Source organism: Phalangium opilio, unplaced genomic scaffold (genome assembly GCF_054372755.1).
Source record: "Phalangium opilio isolate 3A_F unplaced genomic scaffold, DU_Popi_V2 ptg000017l_1, whole genome shotgun sequence".
Taxonomy (NCBI): domain Eukaryota; kingdom Metazoa; phylum Arthropoda; class Arachnida; order Opiliones; family Phalangiidae; genus Phalangium; species Phalangium opilio.
In genome coordinates, this window is record NW_028324151.1 from 1,789,289 (window position 1) to 1,809,629 (window position 20,341).

Below are 20,341 nucleotides of genomic sequence, written 5' to 3' on the forward strand. Positions count from 1 at the left end.
AACTATTCACAAATGTTTTGGGTGCAACGACCTATTTTCATGACCTTACCAATACGAAATCATAAACAAAATTCTTCAAGGTCATGAAATTTATTTACAAAATGAACAATTGTTTTTATCTTTAATACACAATATGAACACAAATTACAATCTTTCTCCTGTTGGATCCACAGCTGATAGTTGGCACTTCTTAACGCTTCGTCCAACCCTTGACTTCCTTCACCGGATTTTTTTGGATTCTTTATAGTTTACAAATATTATCACGACAATTTCAAAAAGCTATACTGACGTATAATTCCCCTGACTGAAATCTCTAATGCAAATAATGTTTTTTTTAAATACTATCAAATACTGACTGCTACATGTAATTCAAGTACAGCTATTAAATACTGAATCTTAACTGTCTATACATACATACAGGTTCTAAAAATATTCATTCTTGTTCTTCCAACATTACTTTAAATTTTTTTCGCGCCCTATCCCGGCTTATCTATAACCAACCTTGCCTCTAACTTGATTTATATTTATTTATATAAATTACAAACTTTTAATTTTAAGAAGATAATGCAGAGATCATTAACTATACCACAATTTAATTCTTTCAACTTTGAGATGTCAACGTGGAAACATATTTTCTAACTTAATTTCATTGTTATGGTATAGTTAAGAATCTTTGGTTATATTTAACAGACAGAAGTAGGAGAAACTTTACTTTCTAAAGGGCGCAATTTTTGCGGGTCATAGGTCAGGCATAAATTAACCGATTTCACTTCACCTTTTGAATTTTATCGACCTTTTGGGGTTCAACTTTCCACTATTCCTAAAATGCGGCTCTGGTTTATGGTACCTTTGCCCGTTGGTACGATGGTAAAGAGGGTTCGGAGTATATTCATCCAAATGAACTCGCTCCGGCCGTTGACCAGTGGCAACGCGGTCAACTTCCGCATAGAAGTGGTCATTTACTTAAATAGATGACCAACTCCACGACTTATTCCTCAATGGTCTCAAATAGTCGATTTTGGTTTTTTAAAAATATGACGAAGTGAAATCGCTCAATTTTTAAAACTTTTTAGTTTGAAATCATATTTTTAAGGCACATTTTTATCACCGTGTATTACGGTAACGTTATAAAAAAAACAACGAGAAATCTAAAATGTTTTCTTTTTTGGTTGATTTGAAAGTTTAAAAGGAAAAAAAATGAACGCTACACAATTAAGAATATACTTTACAATAGTACAGAATATTCTGAAGTGAATATTTGAACCATAGCCATTCAGGGATTGTAATAATTAACAATAACATGAACAACAACAACAACGGGAGATCTTATGTTAAATTGAAATATTTTAAATATTTTTTGTTTTTATGTTTTTTCTTTAACAGGAACCAATTCCATTATTAATTAAATATTCGACGGAGACTTGGAAATATTTTCTTTTGTTTGTGAAGTTTTCGTTGAAAGAGCATATTATTATTATTTTTATTATTATTAATTCGTCTGCTTAGGAATTTCGTGCGTTTTCACTTGGGTGACGTCAAGATCGTGACAAATTCTGAAATATCGCGACGAATTCTGAAAATGTTAAAAATTGGTTCTCAAAGGTGGATGGTTTTTGTGCAGGATAACGAGGCATCAGCAATGCAAAAAAATAAATATTTAGAAAAATTCACTTTCCGGCAATCTCTTACCGTACGATACGATTATTCACTTACAAAAAATTCATTATTATTAAATACAATGCCAAAGAAAACCTTACAGATATCTCACTTTAGTTTCTCCATTATATTTAAAGCGCAGTTGAGGGTTGAAAAACACCGTCATGCGTTTAGCAACTATAAGCTTAAGGGTACGTTACTTACTATACCACAAAGCTCGGATTGTGTGTAATGGGCTTAACCAATCAGTTAAAAACCAAGAACAAAAGCCAATTAATCAATAACGATAAATTTTAGGCCTAAATGTATTTCACTGAATCTTTTCTACTTAGGTGTTAATTTAATTATAAATGTTACGCACCAAAAATTGTTAAAAATGTTATTTAAAGGGTTCTACAAGTATTCCTTAAGGACGTTAGCTAACTTGTTGCGGAACCCTTTAAATTTGTTTCAAAAACCTGAATCTTTACATAAAATATTACAATATAAACTCTCACAAAAATCATAGATACTTATTACTGGGTTATCTTACAAAAAAAGTAAAAATATTAAAAGAAAAACCGTCATGCAACGGTAATTCATATTTGGCCTTTTTAGCTCAAGTGGGTTTTACTGTTAGCCATGCTTGAGGTGTTTGTTGGTTAGGGAATTGTATGCTTAGACTTCGATAAGTAACCTAACCATTTAAGTTAAAAGCCCCGTAAGCCTGATGCTATGTGTATATATTCCCTTAATCCTATTCTAACTTCTCACCCTAGATTTATATTGTACGTTTAATTATATTTACCGTCGTAATTAACTAGTCCGTCTCCGTCTAGATCAGCTTCTTTGATCATGTCCTCGACTTCTTCGTCAGTTAACTTCTCGCCGAGATTGGTCATGACGTGCCTGAGCTCCGGGGCGCTGATAAAGCCATCCCCGTTCTTATCGAACACCCTGAAAGCTTCGCGGAGTTCCTCTTCGCTGTCCGTTTCTTTCATTTTCTTGGACATCATGTGTAGGAATTCGTTGAACTCTATCGTTCCATTACCTGCGTGAATTGAAGGTTACATTTCAGATCAGATTAAGGGGCCTTTGGGGCACACGAATACATTCCGAGAGCAACCATTGAAAAGTTTGACTCACCGTCTTGGTCTACCATGTGAACCATGTTTCTTAATTCTACTTCCGTTGGCCTTTGACCTAATGACCTCATGACAATTCCTAGTTCGGCTGCCGTGATCATACCATCGGAATCTTTGTCGAAAAGCATGAAAGCCTCTTTGAATTCTGAATGAAAGGAAAATAACCAGTCTTTAAAATCCTTCAGATCCTCAAATATATTTATATTTCTCCATGGCAATGTGTATTTACCAGCAATTTGTTCATCTGTAAGCCCGTACTCCGTCTGAAATGCAATAAGACACTTTTAGAAATACATTCTTAAAGGGTTGACATCACGTTTGACAATTCAAACGCCATCCCTAAATCGATACTTTGAGAGCTAACGATTTCAACTTCACCCTCCCCAAAGTTGACAGGTTTTAAATTTGGCGGCAAATGTTTGGACACCTCGTGTCAAAATGTCACGTGAAATTATACAGTTCACGTGTCGTGTCGTCTTACCAAAACTGAAAACTTTCTTTTATTCTCAATCTTCATTTCGGAATGAAAGACGCTGTCAATTTTTTTCCAAAACGACAGACGTCTAAGCAATTTTAACGATACATTCATATTGAAATTAATTACAGCGCGCTCTCTTACAAATTAATTTTGCACGCTAATTAAGTAATTTTCTAGGCAACGAATACCGCGTTGCTTTTAGCTTAAGCTATAGCCTCATAAAATGCTTTTTGTTTTCGAAAGGAGGCCAAGAATTTTTTCTCTTCAGATAAAAATGCTGGTTTTCAAGTGATCTTCTCTTTTAAGATAAGATTTTTTATTTATATTTTAATATTAAAATTTTGGGCTTGAATATATATGGATAATTTTTTTATCTGTCACTCCCACGAAGAGAAAGTAATCGATATCAAATATATCGATATCAGTGACGAAAAAAGTACACATTGAAAAAAAAACCGCTTTTCTCTGGTAAAATAATTTTGGAAACTCAAATATTAGGAATAAGCGTATAAAAATGATTTGTTTGGTTTAAAGTTCATGAACTCCGCGCCTTTAATAATGGACATTGTATGATCCGTGGGTCAAAGGTCATGAAATGTATTTGGTACGTCGATTTGCGCATGCTCATATTCAAATCTAATTATCTTAAAATCTTTCGAGTCAACCGTGATTATTCTGAAATTTACGTAGCCTCGAGTTTTTAAGTTGCATGAAATTGGAGACTGTAGAATGGTAGCATTATGCGCCGGGGTTTTAAGTAATTGAAGTCTTTAAAGCCGTAGAAGAAGCGATGGAGTGGAAAAATGTAGCGGTGATTTTCTTTAAAAATCGCTTGATTGGCCGCGTCCCGTTTTAAGAAGGGTTTGAAAGCAAATTCATTCATTCTCATTCTTCGAGAGAGAGAGCGACTCGCTTACGTACAATGAAAAACAAAATGTCAAGGACAAGTAAAGAATATATATGGAATACTTAGTTTTAAAATTGCCTGCCCATTAACCGAACCATAAGTTAATAAGATATGTTCCTACCATAAGTATGACACTACCTATACTTCGTAATACTAGAGACTTACAGCTCGAGTTAGTTTGAGAACGACGGAAGCGAGAATTGAAGTCCTACACTCGGTGGTTAATTAATTTTTCAGGACTTCCATCTAGGACCTATTTAGTCTGCATTACTAAGCCTTTGACAGCGCCAAAACCAGGCGTATGTCGCTTTACCCTGAATCTATGATCTACCTCACTCACTACACGACAAGCTCCAGTTAGTAACCAGCACTGACAAACTTATGGGAGGAACATATCTTTTGAACTTATGACCGAACTGATCGCCTTACGAGATTGGAATTGTAAATGATGGTAAATAGTTTTCCGCGTTATTGAATAACAGCTCGATCCTCCTGCTCAAAATCGTAAAATGACCTTCACCAATCGATTTCTAGACCATATTTTCATAAAAGAAAACAAAAAAATAAAGATAAAATGTTTTGGCGCAAATTTCTAATCACCTAAAGTGACCTGATTTGACCCTTATTATGTCCAAATTAAGCCTTAGCCTTTAGTCTCTTGCCCAAATGTTCCTACGGATCCCACTTCGTTAATTAATTAATTAATTAGTTCAAATGATAATTAATCAAATTTCATTCGCTCCAAGTAACCTATTTTTATTTCTGAGATAAAAAAGATCGATCGAGGAATCGATTGATGGGATTCCATTTTTTTAAAACTTGCGCATAAAGAGCTATTCTTCAATAAGTAAATCAAACCTCGTCTAATTAATTAAGGTTTAAAATAGAAAAAAATATAATTTATAACTTCGGAACTTCAAAACTCTTGTACGAGATAAAACACTTCGAAGAAGTGCACATGATAGATCAACTGGCGCTCTATTTAACAATACCATCTACTATGGTCTACAATAACCAGACCTCTGGTAAATAAGGCAATTTAAATTCATCGCTTTGTTATGAGAGAAAGAGGGAGTCGGATTATTGCTGACAAATGGAACTTAAAAAGTTTCTTATCTTCACACTTATCTTCCGGTATCTTAATCTTGGGATTTATTTATCTCAACGGGAAAAGGAAATATATAAAAAAGAAACATTTATATAAACCGTGGCGGCATTTCAAGCGACGCTTTCACGACCTATATATATCCCTCATCCCCAAATGCCGGGGAAATCTGTTGACAACCAAAATTGGTCCAAAACTTTTTCCAAGAAAAAGAAATAGAAATAAGGCAAACGAAACTAAACGCCAATGATAACCGGTGAGGTGAATTGCTCTTGTAAAGGTCGTCTGAACCAGCTGCAGGTACCAAACCAAAACCGGGCTTACTATAATTTATTCTATAAATTATTCTTACTCGTGTAATATAACTGGTATTTAAATGTGTTAGCGCGGAATTTAGGGCACGTGGTGTAATTTCTCTCGTGTCTACTACGACCCCCTATCAAGGAAGTTCAATGTAATTAAAAAGGCGCGTGTAGCTATTCAGTAATAACATGACATCATTCTGAAAAGTAGTCATTTCAGATTCACTTTAAATAATTGATTTATTAATTGAATATATTAATATATTAATATATTCAGGCCAATTCTGTGCATCGCAATGGTAATTATTGATACCTTCAAATATTTCTAACCGTATATTTCCTTTTGCCTAGACACCGAAAACCTTTATAGAAAACATTACTTAACAATAACAAACGTAGAACACAGATATACGATGAACGTGCAGACGTCAACCAACTACACAAAATAAATTGAATTCAATCCTACCATCGTGTTTGAATTGAAAGAGAATACGTTTTTAAGTTCAAAGTAAACGTTCTGTGAACTTGTTCCTCTTCAAGAAAAAGTAACAAAGCGGTTGGTTTATAAGTAATCCGTTGAATCGATTAAAGGAGGATGTTTAGGTCATCAAACGCACTCCCGAAAAGGAAAATTAAATCTCATTTCGTAGCGAAACGCGAGACTGACTGGATGGAGATGATTTATGATCACCGAACGCACCTGTACCTTTTATTTTCTTCCACACGCGCGCTTTATTATTTAGTTACGTAAAACAAACTTAACGGGTATATTTGAAAGTCGCGTTAGAGAACCACCAACAAGAAGAGGTGGAAGGAATAGATCTAGTAGCGTCGAGCTGCGGGTTTCGACCACGGAGCGATAAACTTTTCTAAGCCTCGAGTTAAAGAATGACTAACTGGATCCCTTAATTTCGTCGCTGCCCCCGTCAGGGGTCCCCTCGCGCTCGGGAAATCAATCCCTAATAGTTGTAGTTTAAGCGCGCGGGGCAGGCTAGTAGTGTTACGAGCTGAGATAGAGCGGAGTTGCGGCGCTGTACTAGTGTCTTCTAAAGTCTTGTTCGCTTGTACGACGACTGGGATCGAGGATGCGGAGTAGAGAACACGGACGCTAAGAGAGAGAGAGAGAGAGAAAAGTGCTGGGAGGACTCCCGCCTAAGAGCGAGCAACAAGGTTCCATCGTACCGTATACGGCAGAAGGCGATTCCTCGAAGTACTTATATCTGACCTTCTAGTCGGTGGGGTGTTTAGCAACTAGCACGTCGCGACAAATTTGGTTTACTACTCGATAAGACATCCCTTATATCTCCCACTAGCAGAGCTCAAAGGGAACCGGAAGTCGCCCTCAAGACGTATTTGGTTACTTTTATGCTCGCCATTTTGAAAGATGGCTAAGTATTCAAACTCAAAACCATTTTCCAAGGGGACCACGAATTGTAAAAACATTTCCTGGTATCTACTACTTAAGAATAACTTCGTTACGAACTTAGTTTCAGTTATAGTTAAAGTGGTTTGTACTGGGCGTTGATTGTCAGTCAGACGGGTCTATGACTTACCGACGTCAATCAAAGATACTCGGTGGTCCTTTTGTCAGAGACAACTACTTCCCGTCATTATCTTCTGACAGTACAACCGATACCATCCTTCGCCCTTAATCGGGCAACTCTCCAAAGGTCTAGAAGGTCCCCCCCCCATCTCTTGATTTTCCCCCAGCGGGGTTATTTTTACTGGATAGCGAAGAGAAGGCAGGGAAAGAGAGCAGTGCCAGCAGCAGCAACACAGCAGCGGGCTCAGCGAGATGCAACCATCTTAACGCGATTGCGCACTGCGCAGACAAAACATAATCAGTCCAGCATCTTCCTAACGTTCCGTTTCGTATCTCCAGGTTTTCCTTCCTTTCTCATAAACACCCTGGGACTCGGTCACGTGTACTCTCCTTCTCTCAAAGAGTGGATCTGGATGGAGCATCCCCTCTCTGGCCTAGCTCGAGTCTTCCTCGAGTTTCTACCGGAATCACGCTGTAGTTGAACGCAATCTTGGAATGGTTACTTGTTAAAGCGTTGTTTTACGTTACAAAATGACCGTTTTAAGATTGGCTCCCGTACATAGCGGGTTGCTGTTTAATTTTTCTTTTTCTCTTCCGCGCTTTCTCTTTCGATTCAATTGCCTTGAGAAATTTTTTTTGGGGGGGGGGAGAGAAATTCATCATTCTTTGGAGTTTTAGTTCCAGTTGAGTACCCCGGCTTCGTGTTTTCAACCATCCACCTACAGCCAAATTAAGCCGCGTGTACTGTGCAGTTTTCTCTTTCAACTGTTACCCTCGAGCCGCGCGTTTTTCCGTTTTTTTCTTTTTCTTTCTTCTTAATTTTGTTTCTTACTTATTTTTGAGATAAGTATACGTCAGTTTTTTCGTTATCTACTTAGGCATAAATTATGATAATTCTAATCCCTTTACATTTATAATAAATGGGAAGGTTGAGGTATGAATTGTTATATTTGGATCGAAGCCAATAGAGAGCGGATTGATCGATTAGATTGAAATTCAGTAGCTCTATACCGGGAACAATAGCGTAACAAGGTGAAAATCCATTTACATATTGGACTCTAACAAAATATTCAAACGCTACAAGCAATAACAACTTATCAAATTACAAATAAAACAGAACAAACTTGAGCCTTAAATCCGGAATATCTTAAAGTGAAATAGAAAGCACAACAGGTCCATATTTATTGACACGGTCATGCTAGAAAAAGGAAGTCCTAATGGGAATTTTATGTCAGGATATGTCCTCCTTCCGATGGGTAAAAGAAGAAAATAACGCCTTGTATTTCCGTAAAGAAAAACATATCCTTTACAATCAGGAAATAGGACAGTTTATTTTCGACACACTGCTCTTGGGGTTATCAGCGTACAATCATCAAGTGACCCTGGGAGGCACGCTGAGTCTCTTTGCTCTGGTCATTTTGCGAAGGACATTTGTAAGATTGACACAGCGTTCTCTAATAACGTTTTACAAACTACACATTGGAAACTGGGTCTCTTTCTAACAATGTGGTTGACGTACGCTTAGAGTTCAAACAACATCGTTGTAGGCCCAGTGAGAGCTAGGATTTTAGAAGTATCTAGCCTGAAGGGTACGAGACAGCAAAGAGCCTCGCGTTGTACCAAAGACAAATAGATGGAATTGAAAGTAAGGCCAGCGTAGACGGCATTTCGATATAGAAGCGAATGACATTAAAATACAGCGTTGATTGGTTGACCAATGAAGCTCAATTGACAGAAATCAAGACTTTCGTCCACTCTAACGCCTGTCTTCCATGATATTATATTTGTCTTTGGTTGTTTACGCATTTCAACTAGATTCTGCAGCGTGACTGTACAAAGTTATATGTCTAAAATACCGTATATATGTATTGCAGAGGTAGAACAGTTTGAAGCTCAAAATTACCACGTGCCTTTCGGTTGCGCGAAGATTTCTTGGCACCGGTTCGTGTCCCGTTATATTTCTTTCTGGCAACGTGGACGAAAGCGAAATTTCTTTCTTTTTTTCTTCTTTCGTTGACTCTCTTATAGTTAGTAACGCTTTTTCTAAAACACAACGGAGCCGACGTTTCTCCTTAGACTATAGCTTTAAAACTCGCGAGTACACTATACTGTACTGTACACGACACGGACCTCAAAAAATGCCTTAGTAATCGAGAAGACCGCATTGCGGCTCACGCTGTATACCAAGCCTTTTTCACGATTAATTATTTTATGTTTAAGGCCGCGAGAAAAGGTTTATTCTCGTTACAAGCCAAAATTTCGCGGATATTTTTGTGTTACGAACATTGGCTTACAGAGAGATAAGATAATTAAATTAGATTTTCTTTATTTCGTAAAGTTGCATTCATAAATTTCCGGTCCGCATGCAGTGACTGGAGTCTATCTCGATGAAGAATGGCTTTACTAATTGGACGAGCGTGGAAACGTAATTTTTCTAGGGTTGAATATAAAGTTCTGACATTTAAAAAGGATTTCCCATGACATTTCGTTACTAGAAACGCGGTTTAAAGCTTAAGTTGTCGCGAGATAGTGACTGGGGAATTCTTATGCTCCACGATGATACTTGTAAATACCCGAGCGTTGTGACCTTACTGGACTTAGATGTCAACATGACACCCTACGTTGTATTTATGGTGTTTATAGTTTAGGTCAGATTTGGTTAGGGTTAGGTTCAATGGAGGCCATCTTTGGTTAGGGTTAGGTTCAATGGAGGCCATCTTTGGTTAGGGTTAGGTTCAATGGAGGCCATCTTTGGTTAGTGTTAGGTTCAATGGGGGTCAGGTTGTCGTACTAGAGTTATCGCCCACATTGCCAAGTTTCAGTCTTACACAAGGAGAGAGGTATTCCCAATGTCGCTTGTATTTTTTCCTGATACAATAGTATACCTCATAATACTTCAATTAATTAAATTTAATTTAATGTTAAATTTAAGTTCCCCCAGTTAAGGATTTTTATCGTAACGCTAAGTCCGTAAGTTCTTTCTCTGAAATGTATCACTGGTTTTAATAATATATTAACTGTGTTGAAGCTGTAGGAGTTTATTTCACCCACATGTAATAATGCAGAGTAGTAGGGTACAACCGAAAAAAAAGATAACTGGATTCGTGCCAAGTTGATACATAGGTTCCTGGTTGCAAATTATAGATAATTAAGGAGTGTGACGTGTATAAATATATACGCAAACGCACACACTGACTCCATCTAGACCCAGAGCTAAGTTTTTAATTTTAATTATTTATTTATTATAAATTCCAATTTTTTTTGTTTTCTTTATATAAATTTTAAGACATATTTGGTTCATGGTCTGAGGTGTAGCTTTGGGTTTAAGTAGCTGCGTACGTATCTAGATATTAGTAGTTATTGTAAGACCCAATATACGGAGACAAAAAAGTGGAAGTCTGTAGTCATAAGCGCAGATTCAAACTAGCTAACCAAAGTTGTTAAAATTCTTAAAATTCTCTGGCTTTGTTTAAATTTTTAAAACGTTCCTGACCTCTTTGACCCATACTTAAAATTCCCTGACCTTTCCAGGCTATCCCCTGACTTGTATTAACATTGTACACGCGTTATACAATAAACCATTTCTCTGGACAAAGAGGCGGTTTGACATAATAGGTGTGTTTACCGTTAACAAAAAATTTTCGACAAAAGAAATTTACACGCAAACTGACCGTAAAAATCAATGGCCAGGAAGTTTTTCTTACGGTTACTTTCGTCAGTGATGGTGTAGGTGTATTGACTAAATCTATTAACTAAATGGCTGTCGTCAGTACGTCATGGTTGGTCTTAAATACGTTTCGGAAATTTGGTTCGACGGAAGATGTATTAGATTCTAGCGTCTTAAAACGGTACTAGGCGTGAGCGATGTCTCTTCTTTTGAATAATAAAATTGATTTATCGACCCCGCGCCCTTCCGAACGTATGGAACGGCTCAATCACTAAGCCATTATTGGAGAATTTCTCGATCCATTTTGTCCCAAACCGTAGATAAGGACGGTATTAATGGACAGAAGGTCCAGGCCGAAGATATATCTTGGCTAAAACCTTGTCACCGACACAGAGAGAGGCACTCCCGTGTACTGTAAGAGAGGTTACGAGGCTCTTGGTTTCGTCCCCAATTCACACCTTGGGTAACTAAAGATTCTTCGCGTGTTCCTCCAGTAAGGAACAGGGAATGGAATGATAGAAAATAGATTTGGAATAGGAGGTTGAATAGGTTGATGTTTTCACTGAATGCTTTCTCCTTGTATTTCCGACTATGACGTCGTAACAGAGCCAATACTAACTGTCAACCTTTAGATACTTACAGGGAAACCAACACACTGGTTGGAGGTCGCTCTCTTGGGTTATTTCCTTCGCGCCAAGAAGCGACGCCAGACGGAGCCCGAATTCACTACACGCCTCCGGTAGGCTAGCCAACTCGCATTGCCTCTAGCGGTGCTTCTTGGCGCGAAGTAAATAACCCAAGCCTGCTTCTCTTCTGGAATTAATTTAATAATCTATGGAAGAACAAATTCGGAGCCTTCTATTCCGGTACTATAGTTCCTATGATGAAATTGAGCAGCCCTTAGCTTACTTATTCGCATTACCGAGTACTCAAATCTTTCCGGTGGGAAATAGTGCCAATAAGGCCCAGCAAAAATCCAAACCTACCTCAATTGAGGTGGGAAGATTTACCACAAGTAATGGACTAGTACTACCGAAGAAAGGAAGAGTAGCTTACATGCATATCTTCCCCTAGAGAGTTGAGAGGGACAAAAATATCACCGAATTCCGAGCACGGAGCCGCTCAAACGAACTTCAAACGATCAAATTCTCCAGAGAAATTTGAATATCATTGAATTTGATTCAATCACGCGTTAAAAGCCGCTAAATCACATTTTTACATGCATTTCTCGCCCTGATTTTGAAAATTTTTCGTGTGAAAAATATTGTAAACATTGAGTTTAAAAGGGTTTACATAGATAATACCACTCTGACACGCTCTGTGTGTACGTTTTAAAATTTGAAGGAAAATCACCGATATCTAAATCGATAAAAGCAGTTACTGATATTCGTATTGATACTACCATAAATAACCTAACGAAAATAAGTATGACACTTGAGAAAGGCGATCTAACACCCATCTTGTTATGTACAAAACTATATACCTTTTTTATTTTAAAGTATCATACTTTTCGTTATTATGTTATTTATGATAAGTACTACATGTTTGACGCGTACATTTAATATTGATATATCTCGTGGATATGAGTACTATGACGTTTAAATAAAGGTTGTTTCTCCGCTGACAACCTCGCGAGAACCAATGGAAAATAACAATATTATGGAATAAATAAGCAAAGAGAAAAAAGGGGAACTTGTGGGATAATAAGGTCGGCCAACCTGCAATCGAAGATCATTTTCGTGAATCGTCGTATTGGGTTTTGGTTGTAGCTGGGCTTGACCAGCACTTGGGTGAGCACGCGGCTCCAGCATGGGAACGCCGTAACGCGCAAACTCCTTTTCACGAGACCACCGTTCTTTTCATAAAAGGCGAATTTACTAAAATGCGTCAAAATCTTACCGATTGCGGCTATCTTTAGTTTACGACCGTTCGATATTGGCTGCCGGTGGAAAAGCCTTAGCGAGAGCAACGCCATCTCAGGTAAAAATACCTGTTTTTTTTAATAACGTACCATTTTAATCAACTACATAACTCAATATACAGGTTATATGAATTGATTCTGCACACCATAAATAGCATTCTGGTTCAGGTTTCCGCTTTAGAATGACGAGTGAGCGACCAAGCTTAAGCGTTGTAAGCGGTGGTAATTATACCATTTCAATTCTTCCCAAGATTGGAATCCACTCAGTATCAAGCTTCAAAGTCAACTTTAAACTAACTATATAGAGGGGAAGACCACTCATGATCAAATATGGTGTACAAAATGTTTAAAGTAGAACAATGATATGTTCTAAGAACTCTTGAAACGTCTTTGAAGTCTTTCAAAGCGAAAAGAAGTCATCTTGAAATAAAGCGATATTCTTGTCCTAATTATTTTACCCGGGAGAGATTACGGTCGAAACCTGAATCTATTTTTGGAAAAGAGTTCGATTTCCTTCGAATTCTAATTAATAAAACTTTCTAATTGGCATTTAATTGTTCCTCTACGACGTGGTAGCGAAGAGTGATGGTACTACCCTGTTCTAGCCTTTCATTCGGTCACGTTTCTAGTCTCCTCTTAAACTTCGGGAAAAGGTTCGGAGCTAGCAGCTTAATTAAATCTGAACCGAACACGACCCGCCGGTCTGGTCGATTTTTCTTTTCAGGTCCTCGGCTTATTAAGAGAGGCGCGGATATCGGAAGACCCCTTCAACCTTGCCACTTTATCTATTAGCACGGCCCGTGCAAACTTAATTAACAAAGCCCAGTAATAGACTTAACATAGAATTAGAAATATAACACTATTGAAATTTACTGCCTGCCCCGGTGTTGTACTAATTTCATTTTGGGCCTATAGATAGTTTTCACTTAACTACGCTATAGAAAATTCATCCCTCCGCTCTCAGCTCAAACTTCAGCGCTACAGTGCAGTGTTGCCAGGTTCTTTTGAGTCAAGTTGAAAAGAACGGAGTGAAATTGAACTGCTAGCAGCTAGGGAAACCTCTGCAATCTCTTGACTCACAAACAGCCGGCAACAAATAAATTCTTTAATGGAAACTTAGGATTCAAGTTCAACATGATTTCAGAGCTTGGATGTCACTAAAGGGAGCTAGGGGTTAGATCATGACTTGCGCCTGCTTTTGTATACTTTTTATGTTAGGGTTCGTAGAGATGAAAATGACTGTCTCACAACTAAGGTTGTCTTTGGTCAGTTTAGTGGACATCATATTTATGGAACATATGATTGAAGTAAAACCCAAATTCGATAATACTGCAAAGTCTTAACTGCATTGACTTAGTTCGAAAAATAAAAATATTGGCGTCTAATTACTAATTATCCACGGTAATAAACCCAGAGATACGTATCCGAGTACGAGGTTATTACGGTTGGTTCAGAAGAGCAAACATAGGTTTGGTAAACAGCCCAGACCAAATATCCGCTCTAATTAGCTGTACGTATATAAACAAATAAACGGAACTAGCAGAGGGTATATTACAAAAATATTAAAACTTGTATTAGAAGTTACTTTTAACTACAAAATTACGCTCTGCATAGTGAATTTCGCAAGTATTATTCTCAACGTTGACACACCTAGTAATAACAGCAACCATCAGTCCAGGACTCCAGGACGTAGACGCGCGCCTGCTGAAAGAATTGCGAAACTCTTCTGCTTCCGAAAATAAACCGGAAACAGAGGGAGGCGCTGTACCTTCCCGATACCATCTTAACTTGGAAGTACTCCTTAGGATTGTCCTTAAAGTAACGCTTATTTCTTTGCACTGTCGAGTTAATCTGGTTACGAAACCCTCCGGGATTAACTTGGCAATCAGCCTACGAGCTACACGATATCGTCCAATACAGAATTAACGGTTGTAAGTTAACCGGCGATTCACGTAAAGTGGTGACGTCACTCATTTAAAGGCCCGTTCACATTATACCCAAAATAAAAAACAACTTTGGTCTACAACCGTGGTTTTAATTCGACTGACTAATGGCGTAGTTCTGGTCTAACTTTTTCCCAAGACAATTACTTCAAGACGTTTCAAATCATCAATTGATGTAGAGGAACAACTAGACCAAGTTGGTATAAGAAAAATAGGGTGGCGTAATTTGAATGGACCTTAAACTGTCGTCACGTGATCGTCAATCCCAAAATGGTGCGTAAGGAGAGATGAGAGGGGTACAACTTCGGTGGAACAGTTTCGGCAACTAAATCAACTTGAAATGTCTACGACGCGCAATACGTAGACTCATTCTAAATATAGATGAAGTTAGGGAACTTTGGGATAGGACGTTTTCGGGATGCCTTTGACGCGAAAAACGAAGAAGAAAAAAAGGCATCATTCCGTGGCTTTAGAGAAGTGGATCTTTCCCAAATTTTCCTCCTCCTTGGATCCTAGTCTGCTCGGGTCCTGTCTCTGAATAGGTGATCCTCCGTAGTGAGAATTTTTACCGTTCATCTTTCTCAAGAACTTAGGCGTACTAAGCTAAAATGGTAAGTCTTATCTCGCCCATTTTTAAAAACCATTTTTTTACACGTAATTAATGCACGAAAAAATTAATTTTAATCTTCGTGTAGGCTGACGATCTAACGAAAGAACAAGTTGCCAGTAAGTGATCACATTTTCTATTTTAAAAAATATAATAAGCGGTTTTGTCGCTCCAAGAAAACAATTCTTAGACGGTAACCAATGTTTTCCGCGGTTTTTGTAAAAATTTAGCTCCTTTTCAAGCTGTAATTGTAACAATCCCCTGCTTAAGTATTACAATTTAGACCCAAAGTGACCAAAATTGTTTCTTGAACTCTAGTCTTATCTAAATAGCTTAGAGCTAATTTAACTAATTAAAATACTAATATACCCCCTGATTAAATTCATTTTTCCGCGTAATTTAAGCTCATTAATTATACATTTTTATAATTAGGGAGGAATCGGGAAACACACCTTTAGGGAATTAATCTTCTTTAAAGCAATAATTTGCATAAATCTCCATCCATAATATTTTTAACGATGTAAAATTAATTAGGTTATTTTAGAGTAAAATATTAATTAGCTAAAGGTTATGATTAAATATTTGAAAACCCTTAAATTCAAAATGGCGGCTGCGCATTTCGCCAGCAAATGTATATAGATCACATTCCTCTCTAGCTATGGTACTTACTTTATACGCCTTGGGAATGTAACCTTCCGCGTTTAGAATCACCGCCATATTGAACTTCAATATTTCAATAATACTCTAGTATTCTCCACCAGCTTTATTAATTTAAACTCTTTAATCAAATTCTAGTTGTATATTATGATCGAAACTCCAACAAGGAATTAGGTTATGTCGGCTCGTTTGTAGTTTGAAACTTAAGCCTAATTATCCTACAAAATTATTTAGCTACCTTAATTGAATCCCTCTGTTTCTGGCCTTTGAACTTTAGGTTCCGCTCTGAGTGTTTTCAACCAAAGTTAAAAATGCATGCAAATCACTGAGGCCCCTTTATTTGGTGGTACATACGCTGCACGCCTTTAGTATTCTGGTTCTATTTTAGTAACTCCATTTGGTTGGTGAGCCGCTCAACAGGGAAAACTAGTTCTCTATATTCTATGAGCGCCTTGGCCCCTTTATCTTATATACAGGGTGTTTGTGAAAAGTCCATCAATAATGAAAGGGCGTATTTATTGGGCCATTTTGAGTCGAAAATGTTCTATGACATTTTGCCGTCCGAGCCACGGTTTTCGAGTTATGATTTGAATATTTTAGGGATGACCCCTTCATTAAATTAGCGCTGTCTTTCAATTTCTTAATTAAATTTAAGGGGTCATCCGTAAATTACTCCAATCATAACTTGAAAACAGTGGCCCGAACGGAAAAATGTCATAGAACATTTTCGACTCAAAATGGCCCAATAAATACGCCCTTTCATTATTGATGGACCTTTCACAAACACCCTGTATAATTCCACCATTTTCCAATATGGAATTTTTGTAGCAAAGCAAGGCCCTCTTAGACTATGTACATCTAATGTTTACGGCATAGAGGGCCACTTTTTTTCTCCCTTCTACAACAAAATTTTCTCTCAGACTTTAGGGTAGGTAGTTGTTTTAGGATCCAAAATAAAATTCTTCGCTCGAACTGCCAAGGAGCAGCGACTCCAAATTTGGCTCTCGCTCTAGCTGCTTCGAATTACCACGCGACGTACATCTTTTTCCTCTTCTTGAACCTCCTCTCTCTCACTCCTCTCTCTCTCGCCTCTCTCTCTTTCGCTCTCCGAGTTCTTCCCAGATCAAGGAAGGGGAGAGCGAGGGAGAGAGAGAGAGAGAGAGACAGAGAGAGAGAGACGTCGTTAAGGCTTCAATGCTTTCCTTTTGGAAGATGGCCTCTGAAAGGCAAATTGTTGTATTTTCAAAAGGGTTTAGTCAGATTTAGAGCCTAGTTACAATGTTTCGTAATCAATTATTAATTTGAAATAAATGATTAAGCAATAAAATAGGCTTAATTCAAATTAGATACGATAGAATTTCACCTACTGTTTTATGGATTTAAAGATAATTTTAACCATGAATCATTTAAGTCATCATTATCGTAAAAGGGACTAAAATTTTTATCGCTTTTCATATGTATATTCCTTAAGATTGTAGCGTAATGAGAGAATAGAATATTTCGCAATTCAATAATGAAGTTGCGTAAGACCCAACAAATTAGTTTCTTAAAATTCTCAATTAACTATTGGTAACTCGTTTACCAACTTACTCAATTGAATTTCACATTTCCTTCTTGGTAAACTAATAATTAAGTTATCTTCACTTCTAACGCGTTGTAATCTCAAAACCTCGAAATCGGGGAGATACGACACTTTGTCCCCCAATACGTTCTTTCTTGTTCAATGTGCTTAAGTTATTAGTTCACCTTTACCTATACTTGAAGAGAGAATTCTACCGCGCGCACAGTATCTATCTAGCTCTATTTTCATACCATTACTTTCTCGTTCCTCAACCTTTAACTCCCTCGAGTGACATTTATATCCAGTTTTTAAGAGATTCCCCTTCGCCCAAAGGAAAAAGGAAAGAAAAAATGAACGTTATTAGATCGCCTTATGAAATCAAAATGAGGGAAGCGAATTCCCTTGCACGAGGAACGCTCTCTTCCCTCCCTCTCTCTCTCTCTCTCTCTCTCTCTCTCTCTCTCTCTCTCTCTCTCTCTCTCTCTCTCTCTCTCTCTCTCTCTCTCTCTCTCTCTCTCTCTCTCTCTCTTTCTCTCAAAGTAGCCTCCGCGCTCAACTCTTTCTTGGAAAGACTCCCAGAATAGCGATAGACTCGCAATAACTAGACTAGATAGAGGACTACAGTCAATTTCACCTTTTGCCTTGTCAGCGACAACTTTTTCTCTACGCCATGTTGTACGTCGTATCGATCCGCCATAGTTTCCCACTTGCTAACGCGTTAAGGTGGAATAGACAAGGGTTGAAACGTGTTTGGCCTATCTATGTTTCGTGACTACCAAAATAAATATTTTATTAACATCAAATTTATCTGTCATTCCCGATTTTTAGTGGTCAGAGACCTAATAAAAATTTATACGATCTGTACGTACATTTTTCAAGAACTACTTAGGGTCAACAATACCCTTATTAAAACTGATAATGAATTTAAATGAAAGTTTTCTTGGAGTGACCATTTTGGTTAAAATAAAAACGGGTATTACATGTTTTGTATGGCAATTTGACAGTGTTGAGGAAGGCGTTCGACATGTTCGATCGTGAAAAGAAGGGAATCATCCACACTAACATGGTGGGCACCATTCTTAGGACCCTGGGACAGACGTTCGAGGAAAGCGACTTGAAGGAATTAATAGCTGAGATCGATCAAGACGGTACGTATCTTCCTTCGTTTCTTCTCAAGGTGCTAAGAGAGGTCAGGAAGGGTAACGACGGGGTCAATGGGGCATAGTTTAGAATCTTGGAAGTGGTTGGCCCCTCGAGAATCTTCAAAATTTGAACCTCTTACGGGACACTCCGTGAGTCCATGGTAGTTACTTCGGGCCAGGGATGGTTATATTTAGAAAATTGATTTTTGCAATCAATAAGGTCCTTTTAGGTTAATCTCGCCATCTAGAAACGTATGGGGGTCGTCGCTATGGCGTCAGTGTCAAGGGAGAATTTTGACGAATTGTTTTTTATTCAAATATTAATTGTTAGGGAGCGGAGAGCTGGAGTTCGACGAGTTCTTAGCTCTAACGGCCCGATTCTTGGTTGAGGAGGATGCCGAAGCCATGCAAGAAGAGTTGAGGGAAGCCTTCAGGTTATACGACAAAGAAGGCAACGGTTACATCAACGTTTCCGATCTCCGTGATATCTTGAGAGCCCTCGATGATAAACTGACGGAAGATGAGTTGGACGAAATGATCGCTGAAATTGATACTGACGGCAGTGGTACCGTCGATTTCGACGGTACAAAAACATACTTTAACCCTTTGAACTATTTCGTACTCATTTCCAAAATATTAATTGAAATATTATTTTAAATTACAGAGTTCATGGAAATGATGACTGGAGATTAAACAACCAAAATTTTGTTTCCATCTACAATTAACATCAGTATTGGGATCAGGCTTTTTTTTTTGTTTCAAGCAGAGGTGATTGGTTCCCAAAAGAACGTTTTTTTGAGAATAAAAAACAACTAAAACAATTACAAATTATTTATTCAAAAAGTGTTTGTCTTAAATAACAAGAAAAAAAAGCTTTTTAAAAAACAACTGTCTTCAGAATCTTCTTTTCTCACCATTGATTGACATGTCAAAAATAAATAAATAAATTATTATATAATTTAACAATCAAACAGACAAACAAACACCTCAATAAATAAATAATTCTCTTTTCTTTTCCGTTTTCTTAACTCTATGACATTCTTATTCCTCTTCTTCAGTTTTTAATTATTAATTAAGTAATTAATCTGGAATAAAAATCAAATTTATTCGTTTAAATTTATCACTTTAAATCGAAACACTTTTTTAAACCCGATTTCCTTGAGAATTTCCACCGTAAAACGAGAGGAAGAATATTTAATTTGATTGCTTCACGTTACTTAATGACTTTAGGGTTAAAATTTAAGAGAAAAAAGATCAAACGAGTTTAGGGTACAATGACGTCAAATGAAGGAATTGCACTGGTACTTCCAAGGAGAGAGTTAAATGGTTTAATAATATGATTTCAAGGTTAACAGGGGGGATTCGCCAGGATATGTAATATGTATATATTTAGGTGTACTGAAAGACAAAACCGATTATATCCAAGTCAGGTCGATCTTGAGTAGGTGTCTTCAAATATACGCTTCTGTTCCGGACGTATGGGAATTTTTACAAGTAAATAATATAATTTTTTGTTTTATTTTCAATTTGTGGTCGGGGTTTTGTGCATTTTTAATTGCTGATGAGTGAAAATCATATTTAATTTATCCTAATTAGTCACTTTATATTTTCCAAGGTTGCAAACGTGTGCGTACACCTTAAAACTATAAATTATTTTTCTACGAATATTGCTATCTAACCCTTTTGACAGCTACATAATATATTACTGCAATGTCACTTCCTTTTATT

General features: G+C 37.3%; 2 protein-coding genes across 4 annotated transcripts; one reads left to right on the top strand and one right to left on the bottom strand.

The window, feature by feature from the left end:
• Window positions 1-71: 71 nt before the first annotated feature.
• LOC149702376 (calmodulin-like) lies at window positions 72-12,616 on the bottom strand. Of its 3 annotated transcripts, none has more exons than XM_089866182.1 (5): window positions 12,501-12,616; window positions 3,010-3,043; window positions 2,782-2,925; window positions 2,444-2,686; window positions 72-1,573 (listed from the first exon to the last, which is right to left on the bottom strand). In XM_089866182.1, the coding sequence occupies exons 1-5, from the start codon at window positions 12,591-12,593 to the stop codon at window positions 1,536-1,538; spliced, it is 552 nt and encodes a 183-aa protein (XP_089722308.1). In that variant the 5' UTR covers window positions 12,594-12,616; the 3' UTR covers window positions 72-1,535. The 3 variants fall into 3 exon arrangements, with proteins under 3 accessions (XP_089722308.1, XP_089722307.1, XP_089722306.1); XM_089866181.1 differs by lacking the exon at window positions 12,501-12,616 and adding an exon at window positions 3,262-3,523 and having other exon boundaries at window positions 72-1,553; XM_089866180.1 differs by lacking the exon at window positions 12,501-12,616 and adding an exon at window positions 3,262-3,519.
• Window positions 12,617-13,834: 1,218 nt separating this feature from the next.
• Window positions 13,835-19,655, top strand: LOC149702377 (troponin C). Its single transcript, XM_089866184.1, has 5 exons — window positions 13,835-15,257; window positions 15,342-15,372; window positions 18,476-18,619; window positions 18,945-19,196; window positions 19,278-19,655. Exons 1-5 carry the CDS (start codon window positions 15,255-15,257, stop codon window positions 19,304-19,306), a joined length of 459 nt encoding a protein of 152 aa, XP_089722310.1. The 5' UTR covers window positions 13,835-15,254; the 3' UTR covers window positions 19,307-19,655.
• The last annotated feature ends 686 nt before the right edge of the window (window positions 19,656-20,341 follow it).